General features: G+C 39.4%; 5 protein-coding genes across 5 annotated transcripts in view; 1 reads left to right on the top strand and 4 right to left on the bottom strand.

Moving 5' to 3' along the window:
* Positions 1-22: 22 nt before the first annotated feature.
* oip5 (opa interacting protein 5) lies at positions 23-2,048 on the top strand (the record flags this gene model as incomplete). The annotated part of the gene is made up of 5 exons (XM_083791675.1): positions 23-243; positions 442-508; positions 1,239-1,361; positions 1,785-1,866; positions 1,956-2,048. Exons 1-5 carry the CDS (start codon positions 126-128, stop codon positions 2,046-2,048), a joined length of 483 nt encoding a protein of 160 aa, XP_083647801.1. The 5' UTR covers positions 23-125.
* Positions 2,049-8,531: 6,483 nt separating this feature from the next.
* LOC310878375 (calcineurin B homologous protein 1) lies at positions 8,532-17,643 on the bottom strand. The gene is made up of 7 exons (XM_083792689.1): positions 17,225-17,643; positions 16,869-16,941; positions 15,811-15,891; positions 13,089-13,216; positions 12,329-12,390; positions 11,545-11,667; positions 8,532-10,261 (listed from the first exon to the last, which is right to left on the bottom strand). The coding sequence occupies exons 1-7, from the start codon at positions 17,289-17,291 to the stop codon at positions 10,208-10,210; spliced, it is 588 nt and encodes a 195-aa protein (XP_083648815.1). The 5' UTR covers positions 17,292-17,643; the 3' UTR covers positions 8,532-10,207.
* Positions 15,760-23,245, bottom strand: part of lgmn (legumain) — a 22,822-nt gene continuing 15,336 nt past the window's right edge. The window contains exon 15 of the transcript XR_014570897.1: positions 15,760-15,770. The gene's annotated coding sequence lies outside the window, so the exon portion shown is untranslated. The remainder of the gene's footprint in view (positions 15,771-23,245) is intronic.
* Positions 20,216-20,542, bottom strand: LOC310877724 (E3 ubiquitin-protein ligase RBX1-like; the record flags this gene model as incomplete). The annotated part of the gene is made up of 1 exon (XM_083791674.1): positions 20,216-20,542. The coding sequence occupies one exon, from the start codon at positions 20,540-20,542 to the stop codon at positions 20,216-20,218; it is 327 nt and encodes a 108-aa protein (XP_083647800.1).
* LOC310877943 (ADP-ribosylation factor 4-like) lies at positions 21,722-22,264 on the bottom strand (the record flags this gene model as incomplete). The annotated part of the gene is made up of 1 exon (XM_083791955.1): positions 21,722-22,264. The coding sequence occupies one exon, from the start codon at positions 22,262-22,264 to the stop codon at positions 21,722-21,724; it is 543 nt and encodes a 180-aa protein (XP_083648081.1).

The raw sequence follows: 23,245 nt of genomic DNA, 5'->3' as shown, positions 1-23,245 counted from the left end.
TCATCTGATATTTCTAACCGCTTGGGGGCAGTGTTGCATCAAACTAATGTAGGAGGGAGAGGGTGTTGTTTAAAAATGAATTAATCTACGCAGTTTCTTAGAAAAGCAGTAAACCTGTTGCTACGATGGAGTCTGGGCGAAAATACCTCATGACCTTTCATTGTGAGAAATGTAACACTGTGCTTGGGGACTCTCTTGGGGTTTGTGGAGAGATGGAATGTTTGGACTCGATTTTATGCTCAAGTAAGTTTACTCCCACTGTCCACAGGCTCACATAATGCATAGCAGCATGTGGTGCAAAATCCCTAGGGCTAGATTTACATTTAATGTCAATACTATGAATAAAACAAATGTCACGTTCACAGCCGTGTAGACCTACTGTTCTTCGAGATAATTAAGTTGTCGTCGTACTAACCTGAATAAGTGCGTTTTTCATACTAGGGTTAACCCATAATGTGACTGTCAGTGACGAGGTCGCCTCGGTACTAGAAGGAGAAATGGCTCACTGGTAAGTTAATACAGAAGATGTTGAGCATCACGCATGGCCAGAAGACAGGTTACTGGGCATCTCATATGGTATTTCTTGTGTTGTATTGTGTATTTTCAGGACCGACAACATTGGAATTTGGAAATAACCCAAATAAGTGTTTCATTACTATGTGTAAATTCTTGGTGGAAGTTATGTTGTGCTGGGACTTCTTTTACCAAAATAAAATAAATCTAATTAAATTACCTGCTTACAGTTGACAAGTGTAGGAGTGAAACAGCCAGTGTTTCAAATTAAAGTAGCCCTGCCATCTTAACTTGCAAAACAATTTGTTAAAATACATTTAGTTCAACCTACCTTATCAGACAGGTATCACTATAGTAGTACCTTAGCCCCTCTCGGAACCCTCCATAAAGCTTTTCTGAAATTTTGATGAGTTTTATGTTACAAAGTCAGAAACTTCAGTAGCATTGGGTCCTGCTTGGAGGGCTAGTAGTACCTGATCATCAGGTATCACTACCTGTCCTGATAGTCAGTTGACTGAAACTGATGTCTTGAAGTGTCTTCAGTACTAATCATCACAGAACAGTTTGTGTAATGTTTGAACTACTGCCAATACAATACGTATGCAGAAATTTGTCTGGCTCACATATCAGCACTTCAAGTGTATTACCAAGAACCCACTAATACACGTATCAATTGTATTTGCAACTTGTCTCGTTAAAATCTAAACGTTTGTCTCCAAATGTAGCATCTGCAGCAATCTGAAGTGCATTGGTTGCCATTGTGTTGTGGGTGTGGTTGTCAACTCAACCCCACAGTACCTGGATGTGCTGCGCTCAGTGTTCATCCTCTACAAAACCTTCATCAATTGGTAAGACTCCACAAAGACACCATCACCGTGTGTGGGATGGTCAATTAGAATCATTATGTCTGAATGTGCATTGTGTACATTGCTCTTGGAAGGTTAACTTTTAATTTTACATTTATTTTAGTACTAGACTACTAGTGTTTTGATCCTGCTGGCCAGGTCTTCAGAGCAATCAAGTATGACGTTACACTCATCAAATAAAGAAAGGTCATTTATTTTCAGTCTGAAATATATCGGATGGTTATTTGTATGGAAGTAGTTAAAATAATGTCCTGACATTGCAGTTCTCCTGGACTTTACTAGTAATATCTAACGTTTGTCAGTCTAGATAGAACCCTGTTTGCTTGCTACTACAATGCTTGTGATCCTGCAATAGCTTTTTTCTCTTTTGAGTTTTGATATGCTCTTCTTTGTTTCCTTCCACAGCTATATCCTCAACAGCAAGCGAACAGTGAAAGCCTCCAAACTCACATTTGACTTTGAACCCTTAGGAACGACCATAAACAATGTAAGACAATACCATATCACTGACATGATGTATCAATTTGACCTAAGTGCTATTTATTTTTAAGTACCCTCACATCTCTCGCATTTTAGCTGAAACAGCAAGTTGAAGCTCTATCTGTACCTGTATCACTCATCAGAAAGAGGTTGTCTGAAAGGAGCACCAGCAGTGAAACATGCGACTGAAGCCGTGTTCTTCAAGGTCTTAGTACAATATGTTTTCATGATGATGTTGGCTTGTGCATTTGTTAAATAAATGTAGTGATGCATGGTGAGATAGTATGTAATCATTTTTTTGTTCTGTCAAAGCAAATACAAACACATTCCATTTACTTTCTGGTGTATTTCCAGACAAGCTTATGCAGAATGACTAACAATGTGAGCAGGTACGGGTTTCCTGAATCCCCAGTGGAGACTGAAACCGTATCTTATACCCTGTACCTATAGGCCTATGTAGTGTACTGTACCTTACCTTACTCACTTGCCACTCGGGCCCTACACAGCCTGGCCCATTTAATAATTGAGAACTGCTGTAGTTGTCAAGTTGGCACCATGCTGTTTTTTATTGCTGAATTTGATATTTTTTAAATACAAAACCAGACAAGAGATTCACAAATAATAGCATGCCCAGTTCCTCCCTCTGGAGTGCATAGTTTCTAGAGAAAAATATCTCATCGACAAACAAATGTCACTGAATATTCTTTACATCAGCCTGTTCATTTTGTTTTCTTAATAGCATAGGTTAGTTTGCCAGTTGGCATTCAGTTCAACAGCAGCTTGGTTAGTTTGACACAACAGAAAACAAAAGAAGAATCAGTGATGTATTTATTTTAGATTATCACTGATTGCCATTAAATATCCAATGAAGTTTGTGCGTTCAGTGTTGTGCGTTCAGTTTTTTCTTCCCAGAATCGCTCAGAGTATTAGAACAGATAATAAAGGCTACATCAACTTGCTGCTGTCCTGTCAAACAACCTTGCTGTATACATCACCTTGTTACAGTCTTACAGAACATCTGGTATTAATGTCAGTACCATAGTTTTAACTCATTCACATTACAAAGTTGGATTATTGCATGCAATACAAATCATTCGTTATTCTGCTAGCTTAAATCATGCATACAGTATACTGTATTTTTAAACCCCACTTATCCATATTGTACATAAATCCCCACATACAGTATATAGCATTACAATGTTTTTAGAACACAGTATTTGAGACATGAGGCTGGTGGTGGTGATTACAATGATGCAGTTGGTATTGGTACATGAGAGAAAGTGCTTTTCAACAAGTGTTAAATTCAGCTATGTTATCGTTTTACACCATGCAGTAACTGAATAGATCAATCAATGCTACAAAAGTGGTGACGGCCATTATTGCTTTCATAGTATAGAATATACAGTGTACTGTTTGGTTTTGGATAGTGATGCATGTTGATCTCATTATTAATGCAATTCCAAGGTGTTAGCAGTGATACTGTATTCTAAAGCCAAATATAAATACACCTCCCAAAGGGTTAACCGTAAACTGCCATAGGCAAAGTCTTGGAGAAAATCCTTTTCACATTACCCTGGCACTAAAATCATGCATTGTTGCATTATTGCTTCTAAAACTCCAAAAATGCTATGAATTAAAATAGAACATACTGACTCGTGAACTATGATGTATTATGTACAATTACAATGTTATGATTCATCTTTCTCAGTGACCATCTCACTACTTTGGATACCTTACATCCAAATCTAGAATAATTAAAGGTACTACTCTAAATATTACTTATAATCCTCAATACGTTTAACATTGGAGAGCTTTTTGGCTGTCATATCTGGAGAACTAGTCTAATTGATTAATTTAAACTTAAGAAAGTATAAACTAAAGGGAAATATAGTCAAACATCTCTTGCCTTATGTAACCTAACAAAGCAGTTCAGCTAAAAAGCAGTTGAACATCCTGTGGTTATGAGCCTATTACTTGCGATACATTTGTCCTTTAAGTGTTTACAGTACAAGGTCTTACATTGGCCTAGGACTGAGTCTCACATCACAATAAGTGACTACTGGTAATCTGAATTATAATGTATTTGTTATACTGATACTGCCCTGGTTTTACATTAAATCTAAACTAAAGGCCTGATTAGACTAAAGGATTAGGTTTCCACAGATTTGAGCTCTGACAGCTTTGAAAAACAATTCTGCTATTCTTCATAAAGCAAGCATCACTACTATTCATGCATGGCTACAATAATGTTGGCACCACAGTTCTGCTAAATAAGCTAATGCATATGAATCTATACATATCTTAATGGAAGACATTGGTGATTTTGTTGCTTTCAAACAACTTGTCACTTGTTTATACAATAGGCCTATACAATTTGGTCAACAACATGACAGTTAAGGTAAAATATTGCACAGTTCCCAGTATTTCTTTTTACAAATGATTGAAAAAAGAAAAAAAATCTTAAGACAATAACAATGAATGCTAACTCCAAAGAATTGTGTGGTGTGATTGATTGGTTAATTGGTTGTTTAATCATAAAGAAAATAAAACAAGCCATCTATCAATTATAGGCTAACATTTTGAGCAACAAGAATTTGGTTATAGGGGAAAAGGTTTTGTTTGTGATAGTGGTTTATGTCACACCGGGAGATGCATTAAGGACTGTTTTGACGAAACACATTGTTCCCCTTAATTAAAATGTCTGAACTGCAAGTAAGATACACAAACTATATGTAGTTTGCACATTTTGTGAGCTACCTACAGTATTTCTACAAATGTCATAAAATCATGTCTTGGGTGTGAAAATGATCCTGCTGTCTTAAGTTGCCACAAAATGAAACATTTTTTTCTGGTGGTCCTATAACTGCTGGAGCACTTTGACAAGTTATTTGGCTACTCATATTGATCATGTTTGCTACTTGATCTCATACTTTTATGACAATGAGGTAGTGCAAAAAAACAACATGGTTTTCAAATCACGTCACAGGTCTAGATCTTTGCTACAGTATTTTGTGTCTTTCTTTTTTGTCACAGAAAGAAAGCCTATTACCAATATATGTTCATAATGAAATACAAAACATCTATGGAGAGGACCTTTGTTAAAGAACAAGCTCAGGGAGGACAGACAGAAACCTCATGTGGAACAGAAGGGTAAAAGCCAGCTTGATCTAGATTCTTGATCTAGAAGCAGGAGGTTCATTATGCTTGCATGTTAGCATAATGAAATCAGCTTGTTTTGATTTTTGTGAGGAATTGGCCAGCATAACCACAATTTAAAGAACTTCTGAACTGGTGACATGAACATTTTTACTGTTTACATCATGGATGATGACCGAAGAAGACTAGTTTACATATAAACTAGCTTCATACAATCATCTCAACTGTCTGGAAAATAATTATAGAATACCCTAATCTGAAAGTAATAGTAATGCTGATTTCTTGCACAGATAACCAATTCATAGCGATAGCATGGGCTACTTTACTCAACCACATAGAAGGCATGACCTATGAAGCCTCAATGAAAATAAACAGTGTTTAAAATAATTAAATGTCTGACAGATTCACATTATTTGCAAGGTATCCTCACTGACCAAAATACATGCATTGCAACATACATGGCGGGGATTGATCAATGATGTGGTGACGGTCCCAACTCCCAACAACTTCTCTGTTCAGACAGAGACCTCCAAGATCTCCGCGATCACGATGGGTCATCTACTCCCATGGCCACGGATGAAGGCCCATCACCTGTCACAGGGTTTCGCACAACTGGGGATGCTGGGTCTGGCCCGGGGGAGGCGTCATCTGGCTGGCGTCATCTGATTTTGGAACTGTTAAAAGTATATTGCCAATCAAATTGGGGGGCATTTAAGTATGATGAATTTGGCGAAATGTTAGACGGATGAAAAGCACTGACCTTGGCGAAGATTCACCGGGGTGAGTTGTCCAGTATTCCTCAGAATGTAGGTAGTATATATTTTCACTGTGCGGTGTAACGTTAGCACGCTAGTAAACACAATCTAGAGACATTCCCTTTACATGGCAGCCTACCGGATTTGGATAATCGGAACTAGATCACGGGACTAATTTCGGACCAGGCAGACCTGACAAGGTGATTGAACATTGAGATAATGATAATCTATCTTCAAGGATATCCTTCATGAGACGCAAGAGGGGAGAAGGTCTCCTCGCCCCTTCTTCGCACACCATGTAATCTACGGCGCCATTTCCATTTTTTATGATGTACGTCCTCTATGGCGATTGCGCGTTAACTACGTCAGTCAAAATCATAGAAATAGATGTTCAAGAGTGGAAGCCGAGTAGACGTTATAGTAGCAGTGAAATTTGTTGTCTTTTTCCTAAATCCTGATTCTTGACCTGCACGCTTTATTATTACCATAAAACGTATGTCATTACACTACATGTTCATGACCTACAGTAGGTGTTTGTAAAGATGATTTGAAAATGGCAATGGTAACAACTGAGGAGGTACTTAAAAAACGGAGTGCCCTCCAACCCCACAAGGCCACTGGCCTGTCTGGCCATGACAATATTCCCTCCACATTTCTCAGAGACTCAGCCAGAACCATTTCCATAGCTCCAATCATCACCCACATAGTAAACCTCTCCATCAAACAGGGACAGGTCCCCCAAGATTTTAAACTGGCCAAAGTAACCCCCCTGCACAAGAAAGGGAGTAAATTAGAACCCGGCAACTACCGCCCTATTCCAGCTCCATCTCGAAAGTGATGGAAAAAATAGTCTATGAACAGGTTGAAAAGTATCTTGCCACTAATAAATTAATGTACAAGTTCCAATCTGGTTTCAGAACATCCCACTCCACTGACACATGCCTCCTCTATTTGAGCGACCACATCAAACAGGATGCTGGCAAATACTGCAGCATGGTCAAGCTGGACCTCCAAAAGGCTTTTGACACCGTGAACCACTCCAACTCCATACTGGTTAACAAGCTAAAAGCTATTGGTTTTGATAGCACATCAGTGAGTTGGATGCAATCCTACCTGGAGGGGAGAGAACAGATGGTGTAGGTGAACGGAACACTTCCCCCCCCCCCCCCCCCCCCTCCCAGTGAGCTGTGGCGTTCCACAAGGAAGCATACTAGGGCCTATACTGTTCCTAATGTAAACGACATGACATCAGCTTGTGACTGCAACTTGTTCCTGTTCGCAGATGACTCTCATCGCAGATGGTCTCGGACAGGAACAAACTGCAGGTTGAAAAGACCCTCAGCTCTGAACTCGGTAGAATCTGCACCTGGCTCGCTGATAACAATCTATCCTTACACCTGGGAAAAACTGAATCCATTCTCTTCGGATCAAATAGTAATCTCAGCAAGGCAGATGGCTTCTTGGTTAGAGTGGGTGACAATATTATCACACGAAAAGATGAAATTACCTACCTAGGTTCCATCCTGGAGGCTAATCTTTCCGGTGATAAAATGGCCATCAAATTAATCAAAAAAGTCAATCAAAGAACAAGATTCCTTTACAGGATCTCCTCACTGCATGGTCAACAAAAACACCTTGAAGACCTTAACAGGAACCCTCGTAACGAGGGCTCCTGTTCAAGGTGTTTTTGTTGACGAGGGTTCCTGTTAAGGTCTTCAAGGTGTTTTTGTTGACCAGTGAGGAGATCCTGTAAAGGCCTCGTACAAGGTTTCTTTGACTATGCATGCACCTCTTGGTACCACAGCACCTCAAAGGCCCTTAAAACAAGGCTCCAGACCTCCCAAAACAAACTGGTCTGGCCTCACCCCCAGAACCCACCTCACCCCTGCCCACTTTGACAGGCTGGAATGGCTTAGGGTTGACGACAGAGTACAGCATCTTGCAATGGGTCTGGTCCACAAGATTCGATACACCACCAAGATACCCATGTATCTGTCTAAATACTTCCTTAATGTTAACAAAGTCCACATCCACAACACCAGAGGGAGTGCAACAAACCATGTACAACCCAGATTCGGCACAAACAAGCTCCTATGCCACCAAAATGTATTACACCCTACCAGTCATTAAGACATGTGAATCCCTTGACTCCTTCAAAACGGCTCTCAAAGGGCACCTACGGCTGCAATTCGAAACTGGCCAACGTAAAATCGGAATCCCCCCCCCCTTTGTTTCCCCCCTCACTGTATGTTTCTTTTCCCTTTTTACCTCCTTTATGATGAATTCCTGTTCTGTTCTTTGGCTATATAGAAGTGTCTATTTGTACGTCTCTAAATGTTTTGATGAATTGAACAAGGTGGACCCTCTTGTAAACAAAGTGTAATGCTTTATTGGGTCGTCCACTCACAGTGGACGACCCAATAATCTTTTGTATTGAGTTGTGGTTGAAATGTACTGTAATTCTGCAAACTGTTAATAAATTAACAGGATTAGCAGGATTTTTTGTGCATTACATGGAGAGATATTAACGGAGTAGTTTGGTAGAAGGCGGCGAACGGATAAACGGCCATGTGCTTGTTTACCCCCTTTCCATTATGGTAGAAGGATGACGCACATGCCTTCTCACCTGACTGTAGTGTATGTCATGTTTTAACTGCTGGACTAGAATCCAGACATCCTGACTTGAAAATACATGAAACCTGGCTCTGATCCACACTTTAAATATATACCCACATAGTCCTATTTTCAATCAAAGAAACAGTTTACAGCATGGCACAATTTATTCAAATTAAATTCATAAATCCGTGATAATTCCCATCACATGATAAAACATCTTAATTATCTGATTGATGATCTCATCTTCATTAATAAAAACAGGCATGTTGTATTTCCATTATTCAGTTGCTGAAAGGTATTCATGGAAATGATTTTAAGCAAACTTAATTAGAAAAAAAAATCAAAACGTCTGCATTTTGGTCAAATACATTGGCCTATACAGAAAATAGATTCTAATGCATCACATCCTCTCAAGTACCTGGGACCTTACTTGATGAAAAAATAAAAGCATGACAAAATACTAAGCAGTGCATATATAATCGATAAACATTGTTTCATGGGTTATAGATATTGTATGACATCCTGAACTAGCTGTTGAGCCTCTGTACTGATAGCCTAATTTCTACTAGTCTACAGGGTTAAATGGAGACATCCTGTGCTTAATTATAAAGGTCACATTTTGGGGGAAGGACCTTTTGTCTATAGGCTGTATATGGCTGTTCAATTCTCAAACGTAATCATCTATCAACCATGCTATTTTTATTTTTTTCCCCTTCAGATTACAAAGATTGGTTATTTCAACATGGCAGGAACTGGTAGCACTGTCCGCCTATTATGCTTCAGGGGTGGTAGTAATCTATGGTTCTAATCAGATTTGTTATGTTTTTAAACCACATGATTAATTGTCAGCAGAAGTTCATCATTTGGCAAAGTTTTGTGATGAATAGTACTATTTCATTATATAATGGGTTGGCGATGGGTTTATGATGCACCAATTGGCATTGCTGTGTTAGAGGCCTTTGGGGTATGGTCAAACTCATGTTGTATTCCAAAACAGGGAAATTACAATTTTTTGGCAGTAGCTGGGTTAACCCATATGAAAGATCAAGCATACAAACGATATCGGTTTCCTGTGTATCTTTTATGTGATATTTTATGAGGGGAGACCCACAACCCATGGCACTTGAGTGGATAAAAAAAAATACAACAGAAGTAAGTCCTTTGAGAAACAGAAGTAAGTCCTTTGAGAATGCTTAAGGGAAAAAGGAGGACAACCTCAAAAGCCAGAGACTTGCTATGCAACAAGACAGAGAGGAGTCTTAGATCTTACTTGCAATAAAACACATGCTTTTTGCAGTTGATAATTTACAGCTTTAAAAATGTACTTCCAACATCTGCACATTTTATATATGGACAATGAGGCAGCACATGATAAATATCCATATTCAGGAGGATAGTGTGAGTAAGCTTTAAATTAGCATGACCATGCCTTCTCAGCTTACCCATTTACAAGCAAAAGCTTGGTCGTACCATGATATACTATCAATCATTGTTCATGTTATGAATAGCAGAAGAGCGATGGTACTAACTGGCAGACAAAAAGAAAGAAATAAATAATGTTCCACTTCTGGGAGGATGGAAAAAAATTACATTGTGACAGCATAATAAAACAACCCAAGGCACGCAACTTTTTCCCTTTGTTTATGGAGCAGTGCAAAGGCAGAAACTCAAATGAGACGTATGGCGTCGTCTACCTAATGCTTGATCAAGAGAACATGTACTGTAGGTCAGGCCATGGCAGCTGGCCCGTTGAGTGTTGAAATAGGGTTGGGTCTTGATATCAACTGGCATGGCAAAGAACCTTTCAGAGTGGTCAATTCCTCAGTGCAGGAACCGGATGCTCATTTTCTGCTCCACGTCCACCTTCTCCAATACCTGAGAAAAGCATAAAAATGACACTATTCAAGCTAACAATAATATAACAGATTTTTTAGGTGGCAGTTTTGTGTAGAGCATGACACTGAATAAGCTTACATGGACTGCAATAATGTGACTTCTGGGCTTGCCTTGAAACAGAATATTTAATTAACCCGTTACAAACTCAGATCAAATGCTTGGCTATGTCATGCCCTCAACAAAATCTGAGGTTGGAAAAAAAATCCTTGCTTTTTTTGGACCCTGGTCTTGGAATGACCTACAGACGAGACTCAAACTGGCTTCTGTGATTCCCCTAGTGAGCTTTAAAAGGATTGCCATAGGCACACTTCCCAAACATTGCTGTATAGCAAATGTTGGTTCTCTTGCTTTTGAGTTTATTAGCTAAATTCTTTGCTTAGTTTTTATATATTAGCCTTTATTGGTTGCGTTAGACGTTCCTGTTCTCCTTTTGAGCTTCTTCGGTAGTGGGTACTGTATTTATTATAAGCGTTGCATGTTTGTCCTGATACTGGCAGAGCTGTGTCACTTATTTTGCCTCTTCTCTTGGCCAGTTCACACTTGTAAAAGAGACTTCAGTCTCAATGTGGTTTTTACTGGTTAAATAAAAGGTTAAATAAATAAATACAAATTAGGTTGCTTAAACACTTTTGCATGCGATTGTCAATCTTTTATTTTAGGTTTTTCCAGTGATTAGGGCTGCAACTATCAATTTTCTTAGCGATTATTCTATCAATTACTTTTTCGTTTAAGCAAGAAGCATGTTCTTTTAATATTTTATATCAATTAGATTTTCCTCAAGCTCCCAGGATTACATTAGATAATTGAAACTGGGTAAAAAAATGGGTTACAAAATTGTGGGATAAAACATAAAATCTTCCTCAATTTTCTTTCCTCCTCAAAACACATTGTTCATCGGCATAAAATAGCAGCCACATTTTGACAATCTTAACCGTAGAACACTGAACACCTTTTTGTCACACCATCACTAATTACAGGTATATTTTACCCAATGTAAAATATTCAATAAAAAATACATGGCAACTTGAGGTACTTATTTAATATTTTTAATATTTTATCATGACTTTTCACAAAAGAAAATAAATTAGAAGTGGGTATTATTTTATAAATATTCCTTAAAAAAAAGAGCTGGGAATGTCTCCTTTGGTTCATGGTACATGCGAGAATGGTCCTGTGGGAAAAAGCCCATTGTGTGTGTTTAGTGTTCTAGGGTTAATAGAAAGAAATGGGAATTCTAAACTGGTGCCCTTTAGCCCACTAACCTTTATGAATTCATTAAAAGAAATTGAATTGTCGCCGTTCTGGTCAGCTTCCTGGATGGTCCTGTCAGCAATGCTGCCTAGCTGTTCATCTGAAATGTTCACACCAACCATCATACGCAAGACCTGTAGAAATGATATAAAATGTAAAACACCTTCTGGCAAATTTGATCTATTGTCACATTTTATACATGAGGGAATACTGTAAGTGCTTGCATTTGAACATAATTTGTAAAACACTAGACTAGTGGACTTAAAATGATTACAATATGGAACACATTTTTACTGGGTTGAAATAGAACAATAACACATTACTCAGGGCTGGATGCAGAGCAAGGCAGAAAAGTTTTGTGCAAAACACAAGATCCGTCTACCAAGTCATTTAACCCTGGGATTAAAGCAATTGCAGGTCGCACAATGTCACCGAAACAAAGATGGCTTCATGGATGGACAGAAAACATCATGGGAGGAGAGAGCAGAGAGGAAGCTAAAATACAGGATATTAGATTGTCTGGCAAATCAACCTGTAGTTACGGTTAAGAAATTACATTATCAGGAGGGTCAAAGTCCTCTCTCTAACAGCAGATAAATACTCTACACAGTACTTTGGAAGGGAGTGAATGTTATACAATAGCGTTTGGTCCCGTACGAGTCATCATGGTGTAAACGGCAATTCTGTTATTACATTAATGAAAGGGGGGATAATGGTGTGTTTGGCTATCCTGTTATCCAGAATGACACAGATTCCCATGTTATGTCAAACATTTGCTCTCAGCAAACCTCTCACCTGTAACAGCTCATCACGAGAGATTTTGTCATCCCTGTCCAGGTCGTACAGACGGAAGGCAACTGGCAAAAAAAAAAAAAAAAAAAGGGGTTTCACTTTTCAGCCAGTCTCTGAACATATCCGAGAGGTGCGCACGCTTATCCGACACACCAAAGGTCCGACATGCAGAAATCACCCATCGCTCCGGACATGTGTTGGTCCGACATGCGTTGCGTCGTGCTTGCAGTTAGGGTTAGGTTGTCGGTTTAATGACTGTCGGACCTTTGGTGTGTCGGAACTAAAGTCTGTACGCAATCTGAGAACAGACATTTTTAAGAGTAGGTTTTACCGTCTGCAGGCCTCATTAGCGGGTGCAAGCCAGAAATCTGTATTACCATGTGGTTACAGGCCAAAGTGGCTGGTAGAGTAACCAGTGGTTCCCATATTTTAGCTCAAGACCCAAAAGAGAAATTACACTTTTGCCCGGGACCCAAACTAGCACCTTTTTATTTATTCAAAGGAAATGATTAGATCCTTTCATTTTATTTATGAAATATTTTCTGTAAATGTAGGAAAAGGGGACAAAATACATTTTGCTTGAGACCCAAAAAAAAAAGAAAAAACCTTGTCCGCGACCCAAAGATGGGTTTGGACACATTGTTGGGAAACAGTGGGAGTATACAATCGTACAAGAAAAGGATTGCAGTATTTTGCAGGAACTGGTGTTATTTTCCCCAATGTCTCAAATCCACCCCCTCATACTGAAAGTGCTCAGACTCACAAAGTAACTTGTTGGTCCTGCTGTTGAGTGGCTCGCTGTCAGTTCGGTCTTTATGCTTCTCATTGTCCTCAATGGGTCTGAAGTGAGCCAGGGTTCTCATGAAACCCCTGAAGTTCACCTGGTCCTCCCTGAAAGACAAAGTAGCATGGTCAAAACAAAGATTCCAATTGGGTTTTATAAAATAAATAAAAATTAGGGCTGCTATCCAAATTTGGGGTGCTAGATCCTAGAAGGGCTAAGCTACTTAATAAGCTTCTCTGTGTAGCTAGAAAATGCATTTCGTTTAATTGGATTCACGAAAAACATCCATCAGTGACTCAGTGGTATAGAGAAATCTACAGAGTACTTCCAATGGAAAAGCTCAGTGCCAAATTAAAAGAGAGAAAATAACTTTATGAATATATGGCAGCACCTGATGCCGGTAGATTACTGGCCCAGGGATCCATCTACTCTGATTTATAAAGGAAGTGGGATTGGAGAGCCCCAGCTGTACTCTTTTGCCTTCTGATGTGCCCATGTGTGTTGTGTATGTATAGTACATTATATGTATAGTACATTATATATATATATATATATAGTTTATGTCAGTGGTGCTCCAACTTATTCATGTGAAGCACCCCCTAAATAATATGCATTTGGCCATCACACCCATCGACTTTTTTGTTCCAGAGATACCCAGAAGCAAAGATTTGAGTTAAACAATTATATATATATATTAACGTTGTTTAATACAAGCAGATCGCAAACGCAAATTGGATGAGTCAATGGAGGGTATTGCAACTCTAGATTCACTACATTATAAAAAAAAATCACACCCGTGTGAACTGAGTGGTGCAATCCCCCCCCCCCTCATTCATATATATATATATATATATATATATATATATATATAATATATATATTAAAAGATTTGCACAAATCTTAAGGATTTTTCAAAAAAAGATCTATCATCTAAATTGTACTATTGGCATTATCTTCTTATTCACAAAAACAGGGGTTGGTGGGTATCTACTATCTACACTGCAGCACATCTCTGGATTAGCCACAATTTGCAACTCTAGATTTTTTAGTGGTGCAACCACTCCAAGGAACAGCAATGTTGTTGTTAATGTGACTATGTATCTATGTATGTGACTTTAAAGAAGAATTCCTTGCTAGAAGGCTTTTTTACCTTTCTTTGTAGTTGTGACGTCCCCACCAAAGAGGTCCAGGTGTTTTTTTGTGCAAAAATTCCTTATTGGCTATTTCCCCTACCATAAGCCCTCAATGAATTGCATTGAATGGGAATTGAATGGGGCTATGGTGGGGTGCTGTGCTAATTAGCTTATTTCCATCGAAATAAGTAGTAAAGTGTGCCGCTTGGGATATTATTTACATTATGAAGAGAGGATATATAAAAAAATATATATATATACGAGCGATGGAAATAAGCGAATTAGCACAACAACCCATAGCACCATTCAATGCAATGCAATTCATGTAGGGCTTATGGTAGGGGAAATAGCCAATAAGGAGCTTTTGCACAAAATAACACCTGGACCTCTTTGGTGGAGACTTAAAAACTACAAAGAAAGGTAAGAAAGCCCTTTAGTATGGAATTCTCCTTTAATGAGTACCAGTAGGGGCGCTGTTGTGCCAGAAACAGAGAGAGATAGTGCTGCACTATGCTGCTAATGAGAGAGAGAGAGAAAATTGCACCACTCAGTTCACACAGGTGTGATTTTTTTTAATAACGTAGTGAATCTAGAGTTGCAATACCCTCCATTGACTACCCACTCATCCAATTTGCGTTTGCGATCTGCTTGTATTAAACAACGTTAAACTCTCCAACATTGCAGCTGTAGTCCAAGCTTAAATTATCCTCGTTCAATCTGCTGAGCTTGTTTTTCATAAAAATCCACCATAGACATGTTATGAGCTACTTTCTGTCAAGAAATTCTGTGCAAGTGATTCTTTTGTGCTGGAGTTTGGAAGCACTCGTCTTAAGTCACTGAACGGCCCTGCAATCCTGCATGCCATCTGTTTCGCATTTGCACATAATGCAGGAGGCAGCGGCGCAACCCCTTAAAAAAACGAGCGCTTCCAAACTCCAACACTTAAGACAAGCAGATTGCAAACGCAAATTGGATGAGTGGGGAGTCAATGGAGGGTATTGCAACTCTAGATTCACCACATTATAAAAAAATCTAGAGTTGCAAATTGCAGCTAATCTGTGGATATACAAAGAAAAACACAAATAAACTGAGATTCTGCAGTTGCTTTCAATGAGGGCTATAGTGTGCCGACCCTTCTGCTGAAGGATCAAGCGGCTTCCAACCAAAACTAAACCAAGCCTGAGGCAAAAACATATCTGTAACCATTAAAAAACCACATCTAAAATCAAGGACGCCTACACATTGGATTTTTTGGGATCATAACATGTGGAAAAAAGCTCTGGTCAAAAACAAGCGGGACTACATATCAAAACAAGCACTAAACCAAAGAATACACTTCAAATCCTGAGTTAGGACTGTTGTTTACCAGATAGCTCTTTTTGGTTTTATACTATGAATGTTGTTAATTAGTCAATGCGTTACTGGTCACATCTACTGCGGTTTGATGTACACACACTGCTGTTTTGTCGCTCAATCTTGTGGCGATTGTGACTCAGGCCTATAATGTGTACTCTTGAGGGAAAAACAAGAATACAGCTGAGAGCAGACCAACAACAGTGAACACTCACCCCTCAGGGAAGAAGGCGTTGATAATTCTGTCTCCCAGAGGATTGATAGCCAACTCCGGGATCCTTTGGAAATCTTCTCGACTGTAGGAATCAGGGATGGCGGTAGTGAGCTCACAATTTATTTTAAAGGAATACAAAGCGTGTGACCCAACCCTCACAGCAAATAACCACCACAGCTCTTAAAAATAGGTTTAATTATTGATAAATATGTTAACTCAGTGACTCGCCAGTATTATTATTAAATTTGACACAGAAACCAGACATCAAACTCAACATTACAGGAAAGCGGTTACAAAGGTAACCCCTGCTTTATAACAAGTGAGATGACTCGCCTGCATAATGAAAGCGTTTCCCTCTGGAACCTGTTTTTGTATGATAATAGTACGTCAATGCAACAGTCTATCTGGCGGATGAGATATTCGGACGTGAATGTTGTGTCAACTGATGATTAAAACAAGTCACCTTGGATCCAAAGCCAGGTGGTTTCTGACTGCACACAACCCAAGTAAAAGCTGCAGTGCAAGGACACAGGGATCCTGTGTTTATTATGTGTAAACATGAAATCTGAGAAAACTGGTGCTGTGTAACAACACTATAAACGGATGTGTCCATGTATTCTCTTTTACAATGGAATAATAATGGGCGCAACATTGTTCTGATTATTGTAGTGTAGTCTATTGTTGTCTAAAAGACGGGAGACACATTCCCCTCTTCTTCACTTGGTTATTTTGTGGGTCTAGCAGCAAGAACTGTGGGGATGTTATCCTACTTTTTCATAACCTTTGGAATTCAAAAACATTCAATGATTACCTATTTCTTCACCTATTGCTTATTCTGTATATATTATGCATGCAGAGACATTATGCATGCAGTTGTTTGTTAATCAAGAACTTCAGTTTCAGTTGAATAGTCATGCCAAGTGCCCAAATTAGCTCTGGTCCATAGCTCTAATGGACTAGAGCTAGCCCCAAATGAGACAGAAATCTTAGTAAAGTGTTCCATTAGCCAATAACAATTGTAAAATACAAATATATACATATAAATACACGTATAATTACCTGAGGGTTCCATTTTCACCTTTATCAAGGCTGGTGAAGCGACTGTACAGACGTGTGATCTGACTGTGAGAAACTGCAAGGGGACGGACAGACAGGTCACAACTCAAACGTCGTTACTGTATGACACTAATGACAGACTGAGACTTTCAGCTAAATTGTTGCACTAATTAACAGACTATTGATGATTCCAAACAATATGTCATACTGATTTTGACATCTAAAAGTATGTTGCCAGTTAATATTAGATGACGTTCATTGAACCCAGAGATAAAATTACATTAAATGTTTAACCACAAAGCGTTTTGGCGTCCGTGTCTCCCAAAACCAACCCAGCAATTAGTCTGAGCTCAACTTACAGCCCGTTTCCTTCTTGATTTCTTCAATTTCCTCTTCTCTGAGTAATGTGGACGCCCGTGAACCCATGGTGAATGATAAACCTCGCAATCAAGCGGTAAAAAAAAAAGAAACTCAAAGTAATTCCTCCTGCAGTCTAAAAGTTGTCCGAGCTAGCTCAAAGCCAGACAAGAGCTAACAACAAGTTAGCAAACACTCCTCCTAGCTACGCTACTGGCTCTCGTTTGAAGTGAATTCTCGCTTTAATGACAGATGGACATTAGCTGCTGCTCTCTTGCTGGAAATTAATCCAATCGGTTGTTTTCTGTCTTCCTTGCTGATGCTGGTCTGTTCCTTTCAAAAACCTTGTCGATCTCGTCGTCTGTCTTGCTGCTGCTACTACTGTCTGCTAGCTATTATCTTACTTACAGCTGAGCTAACCTCACAGCAGCTGAGCTGTTGGTGGGTGGGCACGTAGAGTGTAGATCCCATAGCGCGGAGGCACAGTCACGTTCTGATTGGTTAGTTGGCTGCACATCGCACTGCTGCTAAAAAGCTACTTTTATTTTTATTTGTATCTACTACTTTTTAGCTACTTTTGATCAAATAAATGTGTGTCGCGCGCGCACAATGAAACAATAAGCTCTGTATAATTGCATTTAAATTGCAATCTCTCTTTTTATTTTTTCTCAGATAGATAGAAATATACTGTGGATACTTTTAGCCCAATATCGCCCTCGTGTGGTTAGTAATGTAAATGATTTGTCCCCGTTGAACTCTACTTTCAACATTGTTTCATTATATATCATCATCATCATTCTCAATAGAAACTTTCAAAATCCACGTTTTTCTGATTGATTCGAAAAATATCTGTCAAAACATTGTAAAGGTGGTCTAGGTAGGACAGTTTTCCCCAGACTTTTTAGCTCGTGACCCAAAGAGAAGTTGTCTGGACCTGAGAAGCAGATCTACAAGCCCACAATTTGCTATGAGCTGAGTTTAGTAGATGTGCTATTTTCACAAACATTTTTTTTAATTAATCAATTAATTATTGATTAATCCTATTTATCAGATTTCTTGTATGTGAAATTGTGTTGAATTTATATTTGAAATTCCTTTTAATTTCTGATTATTTTAATTTTAATTTATTTTAATTTGTTTTGGGTCTTTTATGCCTTTATTGATAGTGAATTCTAGACAGACAGGAAAGGGGAGAGATGGGGATTCGAACCCACGGCCCACCATCCGGCTGGCTTTGCAGCCTAGGTGCCCAGACGGTTACCGTCCGGGCCATAACTTACTTCAGATTTTTGAGGGGCCCCTCCTATGCCCAGCTTTGTGTGTACCCCATGATTGACTGAGCACTACAGCGATGATTTGATTGGCTGAGCAATGTACAGAAAATTGAGGAATTGTGATTTGCCGGATGTGATGATGTATGATAGATAGCGCCTCTCACTTCACACAGGTGTGATTTTATAAACTGTTTTTCATCTTTTAAAATTTGAAATTTGAAAAAAGTAAATGAAAATACATTATATTTAGTGACCCAAAAAGTGTGATCCTGTCTGTCCCTTATGCCCATATATGGAGACCTCTGTATGACTTGTCTGTGCAATTATTTCATAGTACTGATGTCATGGACGGGCACCAAGTATACTCAGGTAGTCGGGTACAGCGGATACAACTGGAGGGGCCTGTGTTCCATAGGCGTTCTGGGCAGAGTTAAGAACAAAAAGGAGCTTAGTTGACACCACAGTTAAAGACAAATCAAGTCATACTAACTTATCACAGTTTTCCATTAAACAGGAATGACTCAGTCAGGTGCAACAAGCACCTGTCAATTGTTAATTTCCGACATTCTTTTGTTGGTTCTAGCAAGGTACTAGCAAATGTAGTCCAGGCGCTTTTCAAGCACCTGGCAAAAAAAGGTGTTTCACACAAGAAATTCCTATTCCGGAACCACCAAGGAAAACATCCAAATGTTGAGTCCTCTCCTTCATACTATGAGTCAGAACCTGAGTTGTATTTCTTGATAGCTTCATCCATCGCAAAGATTGCAAACGTATCTTTAAAAAAAAGTGTTTGAAATAGAGGGGAAAGCAATAGGGGTGAAACAGAGAAGGTGAAGTTGTCCACAGTTAGTTTCCATACTTCATTAAAGACTTAAACTCCCATTATCTATTGTCTATCGGAGTGTTTCTCAATGTGGAGTCATTGAGGGCGTTCCAGATAGTTAGGAACCAAATGGACACTTACAGGACAATAAGACACATAAACCTAACTTCTCCCTAAAAGCGCTCATCATAACCACCTGAGCAGCCATTAATATTCAGCTGGTGTGCCAATGGAACCAATTGGACCCACTCCGAGTAAAAAAATGATAGTGCAGATTGGGGTCCCAGAGATAAAAAGTCCATGACCTAGTGCAAATAAAATTGGGGGTCCTTGAAATTAAAAATATATGGTCCCTTACTCCCTTGTCACTTATCTGGTCTTCACCCAGTGAAACAAGTGAAAAAGCCTGATTTCAGACCTGTGGTCTCCTCAGATGTGGCATCTTTGGCCTGGCAACTATTGTGAAGGTTTCCTTTAAAAAAAAAAAAAAAAGATAATTTGGGGTTGTTGTCGGGTTCCTTTGGGAGCCAGTAACCTTTACAGGTTTATGGTGGGTGAAATTCACTTTTTAATGAACGCTCCATTATGTTGTTTTGGTGAGATGAGAAAAGAATGGAGGTAGAGTACAAGAAAAAAATACATCCAGGAATTCCCTCCTGGTACTCTCCCACAGTTCATTGAAGCCTGGAAGATGCTGAAACGAGATGCATGCTCGAACCAGCTCTGTAGACAACAGGTAGATTCAAGGGATGCTGGGCTCTTCCGCCCCATTGCATAGCCACTGATTCCTGATTCCTCATTCCTTCAGACTGGGCCAGTTTCACCAGCTTATTCTGACATCGTATAGATGTCGTGTCAGGATCTGAGTCATGTTCTTTAGATCTTCAAAGACCTTGTTAGTTTCCATACTTCTGAAATTCCCATTCCCGGTTGTCTAGAGGGCACACCTGTCTGTTCTTCAACCAGCGAGAAATACAGTGGAAGTGGAAAGCGTGATTACAAACACCCCAGGCAACTTTGCACTCCTCATTTGTGTTAGAGCCTTGGTTGGCCTGGCACTCAATACAAAGATCCATGATGTGATTGCGGCAGATAGCACAGTTGTCCACTACAATGTCCCAAGACCACAATGCCACAGAATTCCATTTCTTCACTTCAAAAGGTTTCTTGCTGACTCTGCTGTTCGTGCCACTCGGCATATCAACATCCATAGGAGTTGCCATTGTGGCAATAATGCTTTGTGCGTATGTTTCCTTTATACAGATAATATTGTAAGCTACCCACAAAATATGAATGATTGTCCATTGAACAAGTCTCTTTTAAACAGAATCTCGTGTCATCAAATGCGACATCAGGGTACTCCATATATAGGCATTTGCTGTTTATCATGAATTGCTACTGACGTAATAGAATGGCCCCCAACATTTATATATTTTATAATAATAAAAGTGAATAAGGATTGGATTGGGATGAAACCATGCCCAAATATGGCATAGATAACGCCATAGAAGACATCATATAGTAGCCTCATGAAGTCATACACTGCCGTTTTGTTTTTATAGCATGGCTCTACATGCAGGAGGTGAGTTGTGTGTCTGTTTGTTCATGGATAATCTTTCAAGTCACTGGAACGATCAGTACCAACTTTATTTTCCTGGGAAGTACATTCGAGATGCATAGACCCTGTCAAACTATGCAAATGTAAACATTTTTATTGGTGAGTGGATCACGGGAAGAATGTTGAAAAAAAGACTTTGGAACTGAGCCCATACCCCATGTGTTCTACCAAACAAACTGAGAAACTTACAATGTACAATTATTAAAACGAGATGGGGTCCAATAACATCATGGCTCCCCTGTGAGATTCACAGGGATGGGGTGATGGGTCACAACGTTGCATTAATGACATCGGAGTTGCTCAAATATGGAGTAGTGGTGGTGGTCAATTGTCAATTCACAAAATGTGAAAAACACAAGAATATTCACAATTATGAAACATATTCAGGGATTGATTTACTAAACAGGCCTAAGATCAGTGTAAGGCCCAAACCAAACCACACCAATGATTCGCCATGCAACTCCTTGCAACCAAACGGTTGAGAGTAGTTGCAGATAGTTGCAATGTTGCATGCAACCATTATCCCCAATGGCAGTTGCAATGAGTTACATGGTGTGACATGTCTTCAAAACTGTTGTGTTGCAACGAGTTGCATTGGTGTGGTTTGGGCCTAATGGTTTGCCAGATTAGCTGTGGACGCACAGACACAAAAGGACATGCAGAAGAGCACTGTTCTAAATGGCTCACCCCTTTTAGGTGCAACAACATAAAAAGGAAAAAGGTTTGCATTTGTTGCATTCTTGAAATAACCCATCGCTCCAGCCGACTCCAGTCCTCTTCCTCTCTAGTGTTTTGTCAGCTCATTGGATAGCCAGTCCAGTCCCTCATATATACCTTTACCATGGGTAGCACAGGTAGCCTGGATGTACCATTTTCTGTTGCGACAGCTCTGCAGGCCCAACCTGTATGATAGTTCATTCACTGGCATAGCATTAGGTAAGTCCTGTTTGTTAGCGAATACCAGCAGCACTGCCTGACTTAGGCCACCCTCTTGCAACAATCTGACCAGTTCCTCCGCAGACTCTTCTACTCTATCTCTGTCATTGCTGTCCACAACATAGATAAGACCATGCGTGTTCTGGAAGTACTGTCTCCAGAGAGGTCGGATTTTGGCCTGACCACCCACATCCCACACAGTGAAGCAGATGTTCTTGTACTCTACGGTCTCCACGTTAAAACCAATGGTTGGGATAGCCTTAATAATTTGTCCAAGCTTCATTTTGTAAAGGATGGTGGTTTTTCCAGCAGCATCCAAACCAAGCATAAGTATGCTCATCTGCTTCTTTCCAAAAAGCTTTAGGAACATGGACGAAATTATGAGCCCCATGATGTGAAATGACCCTGGGAAACCTCCTGCGCGTAGCACTTCTTCCTGTGCTCGGTGTCTCTTTTATACACAGCTACCCAGATCTTACATCACCAAAAATGTTGTCAGCTTTGGAAACCATGGCAACCTGAAATCAACAAACATGGATGGGGTGACGGGTCACCCTTTGCCGCCAGAAAGGTCTGGGACCACCAGCAGTCAAATTGGACTGTAAATCTGAGAGTGTAAACATGGAGCCAAATGGACCATTTGGGTCCATTAGTTAAATAAGAACTCAGGATTTTGCAGTGTAGTTTAGTTTGCCTATGACTCTTGAACTGTAGGTAATACAAATCAAAAGCTTTCCCTCTGCTGTGCCAAATTCATTTTTTTGTGCAATTTTGTATTTTCTTCAAACTGTGCTAAAACTCACAAATCAGTACACTATTATCTCTGGGTACGTCATCTCATCACGTATAAGTCAGATTTGTCAGGTCCAATTCCAATTGGCTATGATTGCTGTCTGCCTTCCAAAGTTTGGGGGCCCTTATTTGCTCCTTCCCTCCTTGCACACTTTTCATAGTTGTCTCCGCCAGGCTAAATGTGTGACAGAGACTACAATTTTTGCCCCTGTCTAACAGCTAACAATCCGGCACAATTGGAATGATTGGCTAGCTGCACACTCCCCCCCTTTTTTTTTTACAATATATTCATTGAATTTTCTTTTTTTTTGACAAACAGACAATACAACAAAACAATACATAATACAGACAATACAATACAATACAATTACTTAAAATAAAAAACAAACAAAACAAAACAATAACATACATATATAAGTACAGTAGGCTACTCACTAGCTATAAGGGGAAGTCTTAATAAATAAAGTACAGAATATTACTTGTTGCTTGTCTGAAAAAAGGAAGTGATTAAAAAAAGAACTTGCAATGAGAAGGGGACGTGTTTTGGGGAACAATGACATTGCATGTCCTGTAATCATCA

The sequence above is a fragment of the Protomyctophum parallelum genome, assembly GCF_964188405.1.
Source record: "Protomyctophum parallelum genome assembly, chromosome: 20".
Classification (NCBI taxonomy): Eukaryota; Metazoa; Chordata; class Actinopteri; order Myctophiformes; family Myctophidae; genus Protomyctophum; species Protomyctophum parallelum.
This window is presented reverse-complemented; position numbering and strand designations above follow the sequence as displayed.